General features: G+C 51.4%; 1 protein-coding gene across 1 annotated transcript in view; it reads left to right on the top strand.

The window, feature by feature from the left end:
* CCDC180 (coiled-coil domain containing 180) overlaps window positions 1-17,910 on the top strand; it is an 89,619-nt gene that overhangs the window by 47,308 nt on the left and 24,401 nt on the right. Inside the window, exons 21-25 of the mRNA XM_075322934.1 lie at window positions 150-296; window positions 368-512; window positions 587-703; window positions 12,214-12,312; window positions 14,200-14,286. Of these exons, the coding sequence (XP_075179049.1) occupies window positions 150-296; window positions 368-512; window positions 587-703; window positions 12,214-12,312; window positions 14,200-14,286 (595 nt within the window). The remainder of the gene's footprint in view (window positions 1-149; window positions 297-367; window positions 513-586; window positions 704-12,213; window positions 12,313-14,199; window positions 14,287-17,910) is intronic.

Below are 17,910 nucleotides of genomic sequence, written 5' to 3' on the forward strand. Positions count from 1 at the left end.
ATCTGCCCGAATAAGCCTCTTCCTGTCTGGTTCTGCAGCTGCCGGTGTGTGATGTGTGATGTGTGATGTTGCACAATACAGAAACTAATGTGATTTTACCTTTTTATCTTTGTTTTCTCATTGTTTTCTGCTTTTGTTTTTTATTTCAGATTGCTCGCCCTGCACAGCTCGCTCCCCTCCATCTTGGACAGTCACATTAGCGGAGTACAGACTGCCATGAGGAACTATCGGCAGCACTTGGAGGAGCTGCTGGGGAAGTTGTGCGACACCAACTCGGATTTCATCAAGTCGTTTCGGTAAATATTCGACAAGTCAAGGACATAAAATGACAGCGTAATGACGGGGGGTAATCACCATCCTCCATTAGGTTGTTTTCGGAAGGAGGAAACTTTTCTCCGGATGAGGTTGAGACGCTGCGGAAGAGGCTGCACAAAGCGTCGGCCTCCATCGCGGAATTTGAAGGCTCCATCATGGTGGATCTGGAGGGCCTGGAGTCCCAGTGCTTGGAGCAGGCGAGTTCACAGTTGTGGTTTGTTTCCGTATCACATCGGGGACCTGTCTTTTATATGGTTTCTTTTGTGTTCAGGCCACAGAAGTCGTGAAGAAGTCTGAAGACAAATTCCTCGGCATAACCACAGACATGATTTTCCTTGAGAATATTCAGAAACTCCTGACAAACCTGCAAGTGAAGATTAAGGCTTTGGTAAGAAGTGAGAGATCACCAACGTCTGCGGAAAAACCTCCCTTATTAAAGTGGTGGCCATTGGATGACCACTGACGTCGGTGACCCAATGGACCATTTATTCATGTTCTGTGCATGCAAAATAATCTATACAACATACATGATATTAGCAGCACTGAGGTGTTGGGGTCCCTGCACTGCTTGCCCTCCTCCCTGCAGGGACGCTCACTCACTGCTGCGGCCAGCTCGCACCATGCTGTATGGCTTCCCCGCGGTCCTCCAAGTGGGTGATTCCTTCTTCTTTACCTTAGGACCTGTGCACACTGCACAGGGCCTCCGGGAGCGCTCATAGGGCATGCGCGTGCACCGCTGCCCATCGTTTAATGGGCCAGTTTGTCATTCCCTGGAAATGCCTCTCGGCCTTTTGCTAAGTACTTAAGGCACTCTCCCACTAGGGGAGGTGCCTGATCAACACTATTAGTTAGTGGTTTGTTCACTAGCCAGATAGTTGTGAGGTCTCCTTGTCCGCTGTGCTTCCCGTTACAGTGTTCTTGCATGTACCCCGGTGTCTATTCCACCCCAGCCGTGCTATGTGCATTATCTACCCCAGTGGTCCCAGCTTTACTAGAGACTGTGTCTGTCCACCCCGGCTGTGTCATCTGCCTCCGCTTCCCAGGTGGTCCCAGCTTTACTAGAGACTGTGTATGTCCACCCCGGCTGTGTCACCTGCCTCCACTTCCCAGGTGGTCCCAGCTTTACTAGAGACTGTGTCCGTCCACCCCGGCTGTGTCACCTGCCTCCGCTTCCCAGGTGGTCCCAGCTTTACTAGAGACTGTGTCCGTCCACCCCGGCTGTGTCACCTGCCTCCGCTTCCCAGGTTGTCCCAGCTTTACTAGAGACTGTGTCCGTCCACCCCGGCTGTGTCACCTGCCTCCGCTTCCCAGGTGGTCCCAGCTTTACTAGAGACTGTGTCCGTCCACCCCGGCTGTGTCATCTGCCTCCGCTTCCCAGGTGGTCCCAGCTTTACTAGAGACTGTGTCCGTCCACCCCGGCTGTGTCACCTGCCTCCGCTTCCCAGGTGGTCCCAGCTTTACTAGAGACTGTGTCCGTCCACCCCGGCTGTGTCACCTGCCTCCGCTTCCCAGGTGGTCCCAGCTTTACTAGAGACTGTGTCCGTCCACCCCGGCTGTGTCATCTGCCTCCGCTTCCCAGGTGGTCCCAGCTTTACTAGAGACTGTGTCCGTCCACCCCGGCTGTGTCATCTGCCTCCGCTTCCCAGGTGGTCCCAGCTTTACTAGAGACTGTGTCCGTCCACCCCGGCTGTGTCACCTGCCTCCACTTCCCAGGTGGTCCCAGCTTTACTAGAGACTGTGTCCGTCCACCCCGGCTGTGTCATCTGCCTCCGCTTCCCAGGTGGTCCCAGCTTTACTAGAGACTGTGTCCGTCCACCCCAGCTGTGTCATCTGCATTAGCTACCCCAAGTGGTCCCAGCTTTACTAGAGACTGTGTCCGTCCACCCCGGCTGTGTCATCTGCCTCCGCTTCCCAGGTGGTCCCAGCTTTACTAGAGACTGTGTCCGTCCACCCCGGCTGTGTCACCTGCCTCCACTTCCCAGGTGGTCCCAGCTTTACTAGAGACTGTGTCCGTCCACCCAGGCTGTGTCATCTTCCTCCGCTTCCCAGGTGGTCCCAGCTTTACTTGTGGCTGTAATTAATCAAACATATCATATTATTGTCATTAGGGAACTCAATTAAACTCAAAATACTTCCTGTGAGATACCCACCCATAAGAAAATATATAATTTATAATAAATTAATTTTTATTAACACTTAGATTAAAAAATACAATTAATGATTAAAATAATGGAGCCTCCAATGCACAAAGCACACACAAAAAGAGGCTACTGGGAGGGTATGCAGAAAAAATCACCCTAAAGCAATCCAAAGCATGGCACCAGCAGAATTATATAGAATTAGCTATACTACCCGGCTTCACCCAGGTTAATAACTGTTAATAACCAATAAAATTAAAAAAAAGTTAAAAAAAAGTTTAAAAAAAAATAAAAAAACTTAAAAGTTCAAATCACCCCCCTTTCGCCCCATTGAAAATTAAAGGGTTAAAAAAATATACACATATTTGGTATCGCCGCATTCAGAAACGCCCGATCTATCAAAATATAAAATCAATTAATCTGATCAATAAACGGCGTAGCGGCAAAAAATTCCAAACACCAAAATTACGTTTTTTTGGTCGCCGCAAGTTTTGCGCAAAATGCAATAACAGGCGATCAAAACGTAGCATCTGTGCAAAAATGGTATCATTAGAAACGTCAGCTCGAGACGCAAAAAATAAGCCGTCAATGAGCCATAGATCCCGAAAAATGAGAACGCTACGGGTTTCAGAAAATGGCGTAAAACGTGCGCCACTTTTATTGGACAAATTTGGGATTTTTTTTTAACCCCTTAGATACAAGTAAACCTATACATGTTTGGTGTCTACAAACTTGCACCAACCTCAATGACACATCAGTTTTACCATATAGTGAACTCGGTGAATAAAATATCCCAAAAACTATTGTACTATATTATAAGTAAAACTTATGGTTTCATTTAAAAGTACAACTCGTCCCGCAAAAAACAAGCCCTCATATGGCAAGATTGATGGAAAAATAAAAAAGTTACGGCTCTCGGAAGAAGGGGAGCAAAAAACAAAAAAACGCAAAAAGATAGATTTTTGTGTACTCACCGTAAAATCTCTTTCTCTGAGTCTTCATTGGGGGACACAGGACCATGGGTTATGCTGCTGTCACTAGGAGGCTGACACTAAGTAAACAGAAAAAGTTAGCTCCTCCTCAGCAGCATACACCCTGAGCCGGAGGCGGACTCAATCAGTTTAGTGCACAAGCAGTAGGAGGAGAACCAAACAACTCTAGATCAAACTAGGTAAACACTATAACCAATTATTCATGCGACCAGTGGCAGGGAATATGGCCACTGAGGCAACAGGCAGGTAATATGCAACCAAAAAACACAAACAGGGTGGGTGCTGTGTCCCCCAATGAAGACTCAGAGAAAGAGATTTTACGGTGAGTACACAAAAATCTATCTTTCTCCATCGTTTCATTGGGGGACACAGGACCATGGGATGTCCAAAAGCAGTCCCTGGGTGGGAAGAGAACCATCACCGGAGATCGGTAGGAAACCGCTTCCTCCTGTCGGGCTTGACCCAGACCTACAAAGACCTACCTTGGTACAGGTGTGCTTCTGCCGCCCGCAAAGATAACGGCAAGACTGGCCTCTGCCAAAGCATGTGTGTGAACCTGATAGGAACTAGTAAAGGTATGCCGAGTAGACCAGGTGGAGGCCCGGTGGACATGGTCGACCAACGTCTGAAGTCCAATCCTCCAAGAGGCTCCCCTTGGACCGTAGAATGCGGTAGAGGTCCGTCCACTATGCAATAGGCTTCACAACATCACGGAATGAATCCATGTGGCAATCTTGGACCTGGGCGCTGGCATGCAACTCCTGGGAGCGAGTGAAAAGAGGAACTGACTGCCGGCGTAAACCGAAAGTCCGGTCCTGAAGACATAAACGACTGAGGGCACGAACCAGCTCAGGAACAAACTAGGCCCCCTTTTTAGGCTGAGAGAAGAGACTAGGACCGATTTCGAAACTCAATCTCCTTATCTGGAAGGAAGGCAGTTGCCTTGGATCGAAAAGGGGGAGTTGTGGCCGGAGCACCCCCCTTGTCCTGCTGGAGGACCCGGAAAAAGGGGGGAAAAAGCAGCAAGAGAGGGCTGTCCGCCCTGATGCCCCTTGCAGAAGAGACGGCCACGAGGAGCCCACCTATCCAAACAGGTGGGAGTAGAAAGCACTCGGCAAGGTCCAAACCGGGAGCCAGGTCCCGCGTTTCTAGTGGACGGTGATGCCGCCGAGCCAGACGGACGCTTCTCTGCGTGAAAAACCTGATCGTGTGACAAGAAGTGATAAGTCTCTGAAATTGAAATGACCGCGTCGACACTCGGCCCCTAGCGGGTCGCGCTAGAAAAAACCGCATCCAGATCTGACTGCAAGCATGGTAGCAGTGCCGGAAGGGAGGGAGAGAGAGAGAGAGAAGAGAAGAGAAGATGCGCTCCTCACATCCCGGAGGAACTCTTCACGTGTGGTAATAAACCATCTTCCCGGTCTCCATCATTGTTTGCATCCTTCTTGCCAACCGGCCTGTGCAAGCAAGTACCCGGGATCCGCTATTAAGGCCGCAAACCTAGGACCTTTGAGACCTCGTGGAAGAGAGGGCCCCGACTCAGAAGAACTGGACGGTCTGGAAGGCGCCACGGAGTATCTGCGAGGAGTTGAGTGAGCTTTGTTAACTATGGTCGCCTGGGCCACTCCAGAGCCACCCTCTGCCTTGGTCCAACTTGAGAACCCTTGAGATCATGGGAAGCCGTGGGAAGTTGCCCAAGAGATTGAACTGGCCTCCCGGCCGGGTGGGGGCGTCGACACCTAGTGCAGAGAAGGAGGACACCCTTGATGCCCCGTTGACTTAAAGTTGGATCGGGAGGTCCATAGGACCATGACTGTAGGTTTCCCTTCGTCGTAGATCTGGCTGGTGACGACCCTGTTGAAAAGCCATTTGCCTAGGCGAGGCTCTTCCTGCCGGGAAAAAACGGCCGTCCAAACGTCCATGGTAGGGATTTGTACTGCCGAGATTAGAGAGCGACGAGATCCGGCCCAGAGCAAGATCCTCTTAACCTCTTCCCTTGACATGACACTCCTTGCGCTTCCCCGGTGTATGATGCACGCCACCGCTGTGGCATGGTTCGACTGGAACCTGACCGGGTAACCTCGTCCCAGTGAAGAAAATCGTAACCAGCTAACCGGATGGCTCTGGCTTCCGGAATGTTGAAAAGGGGGGGGCAACCTCTAGTGGTGACCCTCGGGACCGTGTTGTGGGATGGTGGGATAGCGTACCCTAGCACAGGAGACTGGTGACGGTAGATACTATCCTCCAGAGAAGGAGGAGAGAGGACCCTCCCGAGGGACGGTTATGAAGACTGGTCCACTAGGAAGGGGTTGGCGGGTTCCCAGGGCAAACGGAAGCTACCTGTCTTCGTTCTTCAGTGGGATCCCGTGGAAGGCCAAAGATGAAAAATTGGTAAGTGTACCGCTGCTATCACCTCCACCAACAGCCAAGGACTCGCATACCGAACCCGACTCGGTGCGGGGAAGAAAACTACTCCTGCGTGAAGAGTAACTTCCCTCGGACGGGCTCGAATACCGTGCCTAAAGGAATAATCTACCGGGCCGGGGTCTGATAGGACTCCAAGCGGTAGCTCAGCTACCCTAGTAGCGGAGGAGTAACAGTGACTGTCTAAACCCCAAGACTAGGGGGAAGTCTATACCACCAGGTCGTTTCTGGGTGGAGTGAACTTAGCGGCCCTGTCGAGTAGGCTGTGCAGGGACAGCCGCCCTGATCCCTGCAAGCGCTTCTTAAACAAAGCTGGAATGGTCCGCAGCGATGCAAGGCGGAGGGACTGCTGAGAGATAGCGGCGCCCTGACGTTTGCGGCTCGAACAGACTGGGATCGAGCGGTGAGGCGACGATCCCGAGCGTCTGGGCCGATGCTGGGAAGAGCTGTGCTCTTCCCTCACGTAGCCTAGGGGAAGGAGTATTCCACCCTCACGTAGCCTAGGGGATCCACTGGATTAGCCTATCTCCGACGGGACGGCCACCTAAGGGTGTAAGGGAAGTCAGCGACTCCTTAGATGCCGCCTCCGCGTTTCAGATCCTGAGTCAGAGGTCTCGACGGGCGGTCACACTGCTGCTATAGGCTCAGGCCGTGCAGCTGGCAGACGCCAGGGCTGTGATGATAAGGTACTTACCGAAGATGTCAACCAGTCCTGAATCGGCAGAGATGGAACGTAGTCCGCTGGACAGAGATGGAACGGTGTCCGTGGAGTCCCTGAGAGACGTCACGTTAGGGATGATAAGCCAGGCGGAACCCTGGCGGGCCGATCACAGGAGGGCATGCCCCTTTTCTCCGGAGCCCCTTTGGAGAAGGGATAATGACAATACAAGACTTACCGCTGGTAAACGTCGTGTCTGGTTGTTGTCTGTGATGATGCAGCAAATCGGCGAACTACTGGATGTCCACTGAATACATCACGGGATTGCCGGAAAAGTCCTAAAGGAAACCTGTGTGCTCAGAGAGGAGAAGAGGACTATCTGTGCGCTTATGGTCTGACTCACCATTTCCTCCAGTCTATTCGCCCTGCGCCGAATATCGGGCGCCTGCTCGGAATCCAGCAGAGGTGGTACGCCTGGGTCATCACCAGAGATGTCGGAAGGCTTCCGGTGGAGCGGTAGCTTGTACCTGGGAATGAAGGAAAAACCAGGGGGAGGCGCCGAAGGCGAGACCTGGCGGGTCCGCTTCGAGTAGTGGATAAAGTCCCTGGTACGGGACTCACCTCCCCCGGCGAGTGCACTGAGAGAAAAGGGCTGACCGTACCTTTAAGGCTTGATTCATCATTTCAACCAGGCTAATCGTTATGCGCCAAACATCCGGGTCCTCCTGCTTGGAGTCCAGCAGAGGTGGAATGCCTGGGCCATCACCCGAGAGGTCGAAAGGCTACCGGAGGAGAGGCAGACTGGACCTGGGAATTAAGGTGAAAAACCTGGGGGCCTGCAGAAGATGAGACCTAGCGGGTCCGCGTTGAGCGGGGGAAAAAAGGGGGCCCCTGGTACGGGACTCACCTCCCCCTGTGCGTGCCCGGAAGAAAAAAGGGCTGTTCGCACCTTTATGGCTTGACTCACCGTTTCTACCAGGCTATTCTCATGTGCCGAACATCATGCGCCCGCTTGGAATCCAGCAGAGGCGGTACGCTTGGGCCATCACCTGAGAGGTCGAAAGGCTACGGAGGAGCAGCCGTCTGGACCTGGGGATGAAGGTGAAAACTCCCCAAGGGGATTGCGCCAGTCCTGTGTAGGTATGACAGAGCGTCAGCCAGGGACGCAGCGTATGCGCACCAATCCGAAGACATCAGCGAGGGGATTTATGGTTTGAGCCCGGGGCGCTAACCAGCCGGCCGGGGCGGGATGCCGGGACCTGCTGTGTCAGGGGCTGCGGTGGCTGTGATCACTAAATCTGAAAGATTTGGGTGAATTCACAATTGAGGTATTATTCTGGGAATATATCTTGGCAGTGAAAAAAACCACCGTTCCCTTCTATAAGTCTGTATCTATAGCCAACTAGTTGCCTGTACAAATCAATCTATATATATATACCCATATACATATATATACACATACATATATATATATACACATATATATATATATATATACATATATATACATACACATACACACATGCACATGAAAACACTATAAAAACACAATCCTCATATGATTGTGGCTCTTTTGAGGGCTTGTTTTAACTGTTATAACCGGTTGCTGCAGCCTCAGCAAGCCGCACACCGGGAGTTCTATTTCTTTTCTACTTTTTTTTTTTTTTGATAAGATGAAGTCTGGAGAGCGGGAAAACACACAGCCACCGCCCCCCCTGTGATGCCTGGGGCAGAGCGGAGGACGGAGACGGACGGCCGGCGACCAATCGCACTGTAGTGGAGGGCGGGCCTGGGACACTGGAGACAAGGCCCGAGCCGGGGCCTAAATTTTGGGGCTGCCGGCTCGCGGGGAGGTAGAGACCGGCGGTCCTACCTGCAAACAGTGGTGGGGCAGCGGCGATGACCGGAGCGCCCAGAGAGAGCTGTGGGCTTGAGCCGGCGCGCGCCGCCGACTGCTGAGATGTGGCCGGGGCGCAGACTAGGCCGAGACCGGGGCCTCAATTTTGCAGCCGCCTGGGAAGAAGGTAGGAGAAGGTCGGTCCTACCTGATCTCGGTGGCGTTGGTCCAGAAATGGATGCGGTGCAGGCAGGTCGCCCTGCCCCTGCCTGTGTGCCGTGCCCCCGTCCAGGGAGACTGCTGGCTCCGGGGGAGCAGCGTGCTGAGGCAGGGAAGTGGGCATCATGATGGGGGAAGGAGCCCCCCCTCAGGAGAAGGCAGCGATGCGGGCCCCATCAGATTTCAGACGCGCTGCTGAGGTCCCATCCCTGCTGTATGCCCCCTGTACGCCCTTTGGGGTGATACCGCAGGGCGAATCAGGGGTGCCCACGACAACCTGCCCACACGAACACCCCCAGGAGTGGTACCATGGGGATGGACGGGGGAGAGGGCCCAAAGTCTGAAACCCCTGCGACCCTGGGGAGTGGTACCCACAGGGCTGCGGAGGATGATGAAGAAAATACCTGCAGAAAACAAGAAGACAGGTATGAGAGCGATGAGCGGCGCCGAAAATAGGGAAAAAAGGCGCAAAAAACAAATGGCTGAGGGAGGCCGAGACGGCCCACATCAGCCTCCTACGACACTAAGCTAAAAACTGATTGAGTCCGCCTCCGGCTCAGGGTGTATGCTGCTGAGGAGGAGCTAACTTTTTCTGTTTACTTAGTGTCAGCCTCCTAGTGACAGCAGCATAACCCATGGTCCTGTGTCCCCCAATGAAACGATGGAGAAATGGAAAGTGCCCAGGGGCTGAAGGGGTTAATGGCATGCACAGGTCAACGCGTTTCAGGAGTCACAGCTCCCTTTATCAGGACAACAGGCAAGGAACATCAAATCAAAATGAGATTTGATGTTCCTTGCCTGCTGTCCTGATGAAGGGAGCTGTGACTCTTGAAACGCGTTGACATGTGCATGCCATTAAAAGAAGCATAAATCTCCTTCCGAATCCATTGAGTCCTTGGCGCGGATTTACAACCCATTTCCCGTTTACTCTCTGTTATCAGCCATATTTTGGGACTGCTGCCGGACCCGGATTCTTACATGCGTGCATAGTGGTTGTGACCGGCACAACCATTATAGGTGAGTTTGATACAATTTTTACTCTTTCCATCACCAGGGTAAGACCCTATTGCGCTTTCTTGTTCCACAGCTTTTTTCAAAACATAGTCTACGACAGTGATGGCGAACCTGTGGCACTCCAGCTGTCGCAAAACTACAATTCCCATCATGTCTTCACAGCCAAAGCTTTTGCTTTGAATGGCCAGGCATGATGGGAATTGTAGTTTTGCAACAGCTGGAGTGCCACAGGTTCGCCATGACTGGTCTACGACGTTCCCTGGGTCATATGAGGGGTCTGTGCAAAATTTCGTGATTGTAAATGCGACGGTGCGGATACACTTTTTGTTTCACTTTTTCCCCATTATGTAGATAGGGGCAAAATTGATTGTTAAATTGGAACGCGCGGGGTTAAAATTTTGCCTCACAACATAGGCTATGACGCTCTCGGGGTCCAGACACACACACACACACACACACACACACACACACACATTCAGCTTTATATATTACTAGCTGTACTATCCGGCTTCGCCCGGGTTAATAACTGCTGTTAACAAAATAGAATGTATTAACATTCCCGGGATAGAATGTATAAATAGAATATATTAACGCCCGGGATAGTAACTGTCTCTCTGTTTCTCTCCCAGTTTCTGTGTGTCTCTGTCTGTCTGTCTGTCTGTGTCTATGTCTCTTTCCTTGTCTGACGATTTCTATCTCTGTCTGTATTTGTATCAGTCTATCGGTCTCTATGTGTGTGTCCATCTGTCTCTTTCCCCGGCTGTCTTTTTCCCCGGCTGTCTCTTTCCAGGGCTGTCTCTTTGACTGTCTGTCTCTTTCCCCGGCTGTCTCTTTCCCCGGCTGTCTCTTTTCCCGGCTGTCTCTTTCCCCGGCTGTCTCTTTCCCCGGCTGTCTCTTTCCAGGGCTGTCTCTTTCCAGGGCTGTCTCTTTCCCCGGCTGTCTCTTTCCCCGGCTGTCTCTTTCCCCGGCTGTCTCTTTCCCCGGCTGTCTCTTTCCCGGGCTGTCTCTTTCCCCGGCTGTCTCTTTCCCCGGCTGTCTCTTTCCCCAGCTGTCTCTTTCCCCGGCTGTCTCTTTCCCCGGTTGTCTCTTTCCCCGGCTGTCTCTTTCCCCGGCTGTCTCTTTCGAGGGCTGTCTCTTTCGAGGGCTGTCTCTTTCCCCGGCTGTCTCTTTCGAGGGCTGTCTCTTTCCAGGTCTGTCTCTTTCCAGGGCTGTCTCTTTCCAGGGCTGTCTCTTTCCAGGGCTGTCTCTTTCCAGGGCTGTCTCTTTCCCCGTCTGTCTGTCTGTCTTTTTCTGTCTCTCTCTATCCATCTCTCCACCGACATCATATAACCTCACACATAAGCTTCAACTAACAGTTTATTTTGTTCCTATAGCAACCACTGACAGTTGCTATTAATCTATAGCTCTCACCTCCATTCAGTTTAATGGCGGCAGGATTTTAGAGACTAACTGTAAAGCACGGGGTAAAATTTTTCTGTCAAAACATAGTCTATGACGCTCCCTGGGTCACATGAAGCGTCTGTGCAAAATTTCGTGATTGTAAATGCGACGGTGCGGATTCCTTTAGCGGACATACACACACACATACACTCAGCTTTATATATTAGATTAGCTGCCAGTGATCCCAGTTATTATATGGGTAACTAGGGTGTAAATACACTCTTAGTATAGTGAAAGGATTAGTCCACAAAATTAACCCACCAGAGACACTGCCTGCCATTAGCACCCAAATGCCTACAGTACTAAGAGTGCCCCAATAAATAAGCGGATGCAAACTGCATACCTGGACGTGACCAGATGTATATTCACTCCCAGCTCGCCTCTCAAGCCTTACGCGCGTTTCGTTCACAACGCGCATTTCGTTCACGTGACTTCCTCAGGGGATGTGTGTGATCAATGACAGCTAATTCTATATAATTGTGCTGGTGCCGTGCTATGGATTGCTTTAGGGTGATTTTTTTTCTACATACCCTCCCAGTAGACTCTTTTTGTGTGTGCTTTTTGCATTGGAGGATCCATTATTTTAATCATTTAATTGTATTTTTTAATTTAAGTGTTAATAAAAATTAATTTAATTAATTGAGTTTACTTGTGGCTGTACCTGTCCGCCATGGCCATGCTATCAGCCTCAGCCATCCTGGTGGCTCCTGTCTACACTAGAGACTCTGCCTGTACGCACCTGTGTCCGTCCCTGCCCTGGGGGTCAGCTGCCACAGTCCCGGTCTCTGCCCTGGGGGATAGTACCTAGTGTCTGCCTAGCGGTGGGCACTTAGTCAAGCCTCTTCCACTAAAGGGTAGGCCCGGGGTCCCCCTGTGATCCAATGGGTCCACTCCTGCTTGCCGCTTTACCATCTCCAGCGGTGAGCGTTACAAGCACATTATGTTGGCACAGGACAACGTACTGCCGAGAACAAGGGTTTTTACAACTTTTTAAGAATCATCGCCCCCAACAAATGAGCCTTTTGCTCTTTCTTCAGTGGAGATGGGACAATTATCCCCATCTGTTTGGCCTTTAAACTTTAGACTTTATTTACAGTATAACATTTCCCATATTGATCGGTTTTTCTTCTTTCCGTCGGGAATTCGGCGTCGCTGACTCTTTCTATATTTTTGTAGGTTGCAGACAGTAATTCGCAGTCTCAGCAGATCAATTCTCACCTCGAACAGCTCCGGACCAAGACCGACACCTGCGCACGACCGAATATCGACAAAGAAGTAAGTCGTCCTCCGCTCCACAATCTGGTGCGGTTACATAGGGATCGCTCTATTGTGTTTAGTTCTTGTCATTGTGGGACATCATTTTCCCCCCCAAGGAATAAAACGGTAAGTTATGCAAAATCCTATTTACATTGACCCTTGGAAATAAAATAATGTCCTAATAAAGCTACAATAATGAGTTTAATTACTTCCCCCTGCAAAGCAGTCGCAGTCGCTTCCCATTTTAGTGGAAGCACATGCTATAAATCCTGTGCAACAAAGAACCATCAATCCTGTGCAACAAAGAACCATCAATCCTGTGCAACAAAGAACCATCAATCCTGTGCAACAAAGAACCATCAATCCTGTGTAACAAAGAACCATCAAAGGGGTGTAGAAAGTTCTCACCATCCTAGGGATATAGAGAACTGACTGATTGCTTGGGGGCAAACAACAGGGACCCCCATTGACCCTGATTTGAAGTCATACATGCTGACATCCATTCATTCTCTGTAAGGCCCTGTGCCCACACTGCGGATTTTGACACTGATTTTGACGCAGATTTTCAGAAATTTGCAGCAAAATCTGCATGTCCATTGTGAAGCCAGCAAAGTCTATGAGACTTCAGAAGTGCTGTGCCCACGTTGAGTATTTTTCCCTTGCGTATTTGGTGCAGATTTCTTCTTTTTTTTTTTCTGCACCAAATACACAAGGGAAAATGGACATGCAGATTTTGCGGCAGATTTCTGAAAATACGCGTCAAAACTACACAGTGTGGGCACTAGGCCTAAGACTGCCAGGAATAGAAGAGCACTGCACTCTGCTGTCTGTTGCAGTACCATAGACAATGAATGGGGTGGAGGTCGTGGGTGTGCTCCTGTGGGCAGATGGGATGCTGCAGAGCCTCATTCTCTGGATTGATGGTCACGGGTGTCTTAGGTGAACCCAGGGAAACATATACTGGCTCTAAGGCTGGGGCCCCTATGCTCACCCTATCACCCAGAGGTACCCTTAATGGTAGGGAGGTCCAGGCCTCCAGCCTAGGCCCTATCTCCTGTCCTTGTCCCTGATGGTAAGACTCCATAAACATCCCCCCCCCTCCGCAAACCCACCACCCAGGGGGAAATGGCAATGAACAGGAGACTTTACCCCACCAACAAAAGTAGACAAACCGGGGTAACAACTAAGATAAATTGTACACACGACAACCACACACAAATGAGACCCTAAAATTGCTCACAGGAAAACAACATAAAAAAGGGGAATAACAGGCTACTGGGTAACTTCCATACCTAAACAAACACACCTGAAAATGCTGCAGCAAAAAACACTGCTGCAGCCAAAAGCACAACGTAACAACAGCTCCTTCCACCTCCCGGCCAAGCTTCCAAATGATAGGAAATAACCGGCACCCTCTGATGGAAGTTGAGGGTAAAAATAGGATCTGGGTGTCGTCCGAACCGGAAACACCTCACCAGGGGGTCAGGAGCTGTTGGAAGGAAACCTGGCATTAACCCTCTCCTCCCCAAAGGAAACGGAATCCATTTAATTAACCTAGTCCCACAAAACCAAGTGAGACTCAGAACTAATTACCAAAACCTGCAACCGAGGAAAGTCCGTGACAGATGGGGGTCCCAGTGATCGGGAAGTTATCCACAGACCCCTATGTATCGCGGGTAAACAATACCCAGTAAAAGGCCCAGTTTTCAGGCCCATCGAGAGATGTTCTTCGTATTTGCTTTCCTTTGGCTAATGTGAGGCTGTATATGGGCTATTACTCTGTATTTTAGTCCAATACTTTTACAGGGTATATAAAGCCTCAGTACAGGGGTCCGCGCTGACTATGCAGGGAGTATACGCCGGCTGACCTGTATTAGGTGGTGACGCCTTTCCTTCTGGTTCCAGGTGGTCCGCAGCGACGATCTCTATGCCTTCATGAAAACGTTAATGGAAAAGGTGAAGGAGAGGAGCCGCTATCTGTCCTGTCTCCTGGTGAGTGATCTGGATCATCAGTCCGATGATATCTAATATATAATGCTGAGTGTGTGTGTCTGTGTCTGTGTCTGTGTATGTGTGTTTATGTATGTGTGTGTGTGTGTGTGTGTGTGTATGTCCAGGATTGGCATCTGCACCGTCGCAGCTACAGCCACAAAATGTTGCACACGCACACGTCTGGACCCCGAGAGCTTCATAGGCTATGTTGTAAGGCGAAATTTTAACCCCGCGCATTCCAATTTACCAATCAATTTTGCCCCTATCTATATAATGGGGGAAAAAGTGAAACGAAAAGTGTATCCGCACCGTCGCATTTACAATCATGAAATTTTGCACAGACACCTCATGTGACCCAGGGAACGTCGTAGACTATGTTTTGACAGGAAAACTTAACCCCGCGCTTTACAGTTACTCTCCAAAAAACATGCCTCCATTAAAGTAAATGGAGCCTGGAACTACAGGTTATTAGTAGGAGCTGTGAGTGGTTGCTATAGGAACAAAAGACATTCATAGTATAAGAAGCTTGTATGTGAGGTAATAAGATGTCGGTGGTGAGACGGATAGAGACAGACAGAGACAGATAGGTGGGGAAAGAGACAGAGAGATAGAGACAGGGAAAGAGAGAGACAGACAGAGAGACAGACAGAGACAAACGGTGAAAGAGACAGAGACAGACGGTGAAAGAGACAGACCTGGAAAGAGACAGATGGGGAAAGAGACAGATGGGGAAAGAGACAGATGGGGAAAGAGACAGACCTGGAAAGAGACACATGGGGAAAGAGACAGACAGACATGCAGACAGGGACAGAGACAGGCAGACAGGGAAGGAGGAGACAGCCAGAGAGACAGACAAAGATAGATGGGGAAAGACACAGACCTTGATAGAGACAGACGGGGAAAGAGACTGAGAAATAGAGACAGACAGAGACAGGCAGACAGGGAAAGAGACAGACAGGAAAAGACAGACAAAGAGACGGGGAGACAGACCTGGGAAAGAGACAGACCTAGAAAGAGACAGACAAAAAAAGAGACAGGCAGACGGGGAAAGAGACAGATCTGGAAAGAGACAGGAGACAGACCGAGCACATTACTTAGCCAATTTAGTTAAATCTGTGTGGAATATCTGTGATGTTAAAATATATGTTGTGAAATGCTTCTTTCTTTGTCGCTCCATTGGGAGACCCAGACAATTAGTTTTAATTGGGTGTATAGCTTCTGCCTCCGGAGGCCACACAAAGTATTACACTTTAAAAAGTGTAACCCCTCCCCTCTGCTATACACCCTCCCGTGCATCACGGGCTCCTCAGTTTTATGCTTTGTGTTGAAGGAGGCACACATTCACTCATGCTCCCATTTTAGTCAGCAGCAGCTGCTGATTTTATCGGATGGAAGAAAAGAGGGCCCCTCACAGGGCCCCCGGCATGCTCCCTTCTCACCCCACTGAGTCGGCGGTGTTGTTAAGGTTGAGGTACCCATTGCGGGTACACAGGCCGGAGCCACATGCCGTTTTCCTTCCCCATCCCTTAGGGGCTCTGGGAGAAGTGGGATCCTATCCGGTCATCCAGGCACTGGGACCGGGCTCCCTCCGCAGCCCCTGAGGGAATCTGACGGACAGGAGACTGAGTATCATCAGGGACAGGGCCCTGCATCTACAGGTACTCTGTGTCCCCTTGGGGACGGTGCATAGAGCACCTGGACCTCAGACGCTGCAGCGACTGCAGTGATTGGTATGACGCCGGGACTACCGCGCCGACCGCGCCTGCTTGCCGGCCGCGGTTTTAACTTTAGTCCCCGGTTTTTGCGGCCTAGTGCCTTAAACTCCCGCCCCCGGCCCTGCCAGTCAGGGGGTAGGGCGGGACGGTCGGTCGGACGCCGACAGTGAGGTCTGGAGCACACTTGGCTGTCCTCCGCCCCCCTCACTATTCACTCTATGGCACAGATCTCCGCACAGGTACTCAGTGTCCCCTTAGGGACGGTGCATGGAGCACCTTGGACTTAGACTTGGCAGCGATTGCGGGGTTGGTACGGGACTACCGCGCCGACCGTGCCTGCTGGCCGGCCGCGGTTTTCAACTTTAGCCCCCGGCTTTTGCGGCCTAGTGCCTTAAACTCCCGCCCCGGACCTGCCAGTCAGGGGGAAGGGCGGGACGGTCGGGCTGACGCCGACAGTGAGGGCTGGAGCAGACTGGGCTGTCCTCCGCCCCCCCTCACTAATCACTCTACGGCACAGATCCCCGCACAGGTACTCAGTGTCCCCTCGGGGACGGTGCATGGAGCCTTGGCCTCAGACTTGGCGGCGACTGTGGGGGTAGTACGGGACTACCGCGCCGACCGCGCCTGCTGGCCGGCCGAGGTTTTTAACTTTAGCCCCCGGCTTTTGCGGCCTAGTGCCTTAAACTCCCGCCCCCGGACCTGCCAGTCAGGGGGAGGGCGGGACGGTCGGTCTGACGCCGACAGTGAGGGCTGGAGCACACTTGGCTGTCCTCCGCCCCCCTCACTTTTCACTCCGGGACTCCAGATTCCCGCACTTTTGGGGTTACGCCCATCTTCCCCTGTAAACGCCGACAGCCATGTTTTTAAGCAGCACACACTGCTTGAGCGGTCGGTAAGCCAGGTGGCTTCTTCCCATCGGGCTGGGCCACCTAGAGTGCTGAACTGTGTATATATATATATATATATATATATATATAATATATAATATTGTATGCATTTTCACAGTTCGGCGGTACATACTCAGTGATCACTGTGAGCATTGCTCGGGCCATGTGGCACTCGCTCAGCCGGAGCCTGGGGCACTGGTTGGAATCGGCCCGGGTAGAACCGCCGGCGTCCCCTGTCCAGACGGCAGGGACAGAGTTTGCAGCTTTTGCTGAAAAACTCTCTGAGTCACTTTCACAATCCAGGGCTCAGTCTATGGACATATGGTCTTCTAAGATACTAGAAGCTTGCAGCCCAGACCGGCCCTTACACAGGCCCCGGGCACTGCGGGATCGCTCACTGGCCCCGCTCGGTCCGCGACGCAGCGGGCTCCTGGGGGGACCTCTAGTTATTACGTGGGGGACTCCGGCACGGACTGCAGTCCCAGACCGGCTAAGCGGGCTTGCTTAGAATCTTCTCCGACTTCATCAAGAGTTTCAGCTTGAGGACTCTCTAGAGGATGAGGCGGAGGTCGCAGCCCAGGACTCTGTCCGGACGTGGCTCTCAATGCTTCAGAGATGCTGTCCAGAAGCACAGGGCTTTCCCGGACAAGCGTTTTACTAAACGCATTAATAACACACGTTATCCCTTCCCCTCTGACGTGGTTAAGGGTTGGGCTCAGTGTTCCAAGGTGGCCCCTCCAGTCTCTAGACGGGCGCTAGATCCGTAGTAGCAGTGGCTGACGGTTCAACGCTCAAGAATGCCACGGACAGGCAGATAGAGCTCCTAATGAAATCCATCTATGAAGCCATAGGCGCGTCCATTGCCCAGCCTTTGTAACAGTGTGGGCACTCCAGGCTATCTCAGCTGCTCTGTCTGAGATTAATGCGGTCATACTCTGCTCCGCAATTAGCGTCTTCGACGTCCCAGGCGTCGGTATTTTCATCCTACGCCATGAATGCTGTCCTGGACTCGGCTTGCCGTA

The sequence above is a fragment of the Anomaloglossus baeobatrachus genome, chromosome 9, assembly GCF_048569485.1.
Source record: "Anomaloglossus baeobatrachus isolate aAnoBae1 chromosome 9, aAnoBae1.hap1, whole genome shotgun sequence".
Classification (NCBI taxonomy): Eukaryota; Metazoa; Chordata; class Amphibia; order Anura; family Aromobatidae; genus Anomaloglossus; species Anomaloglossus baeobatrachus.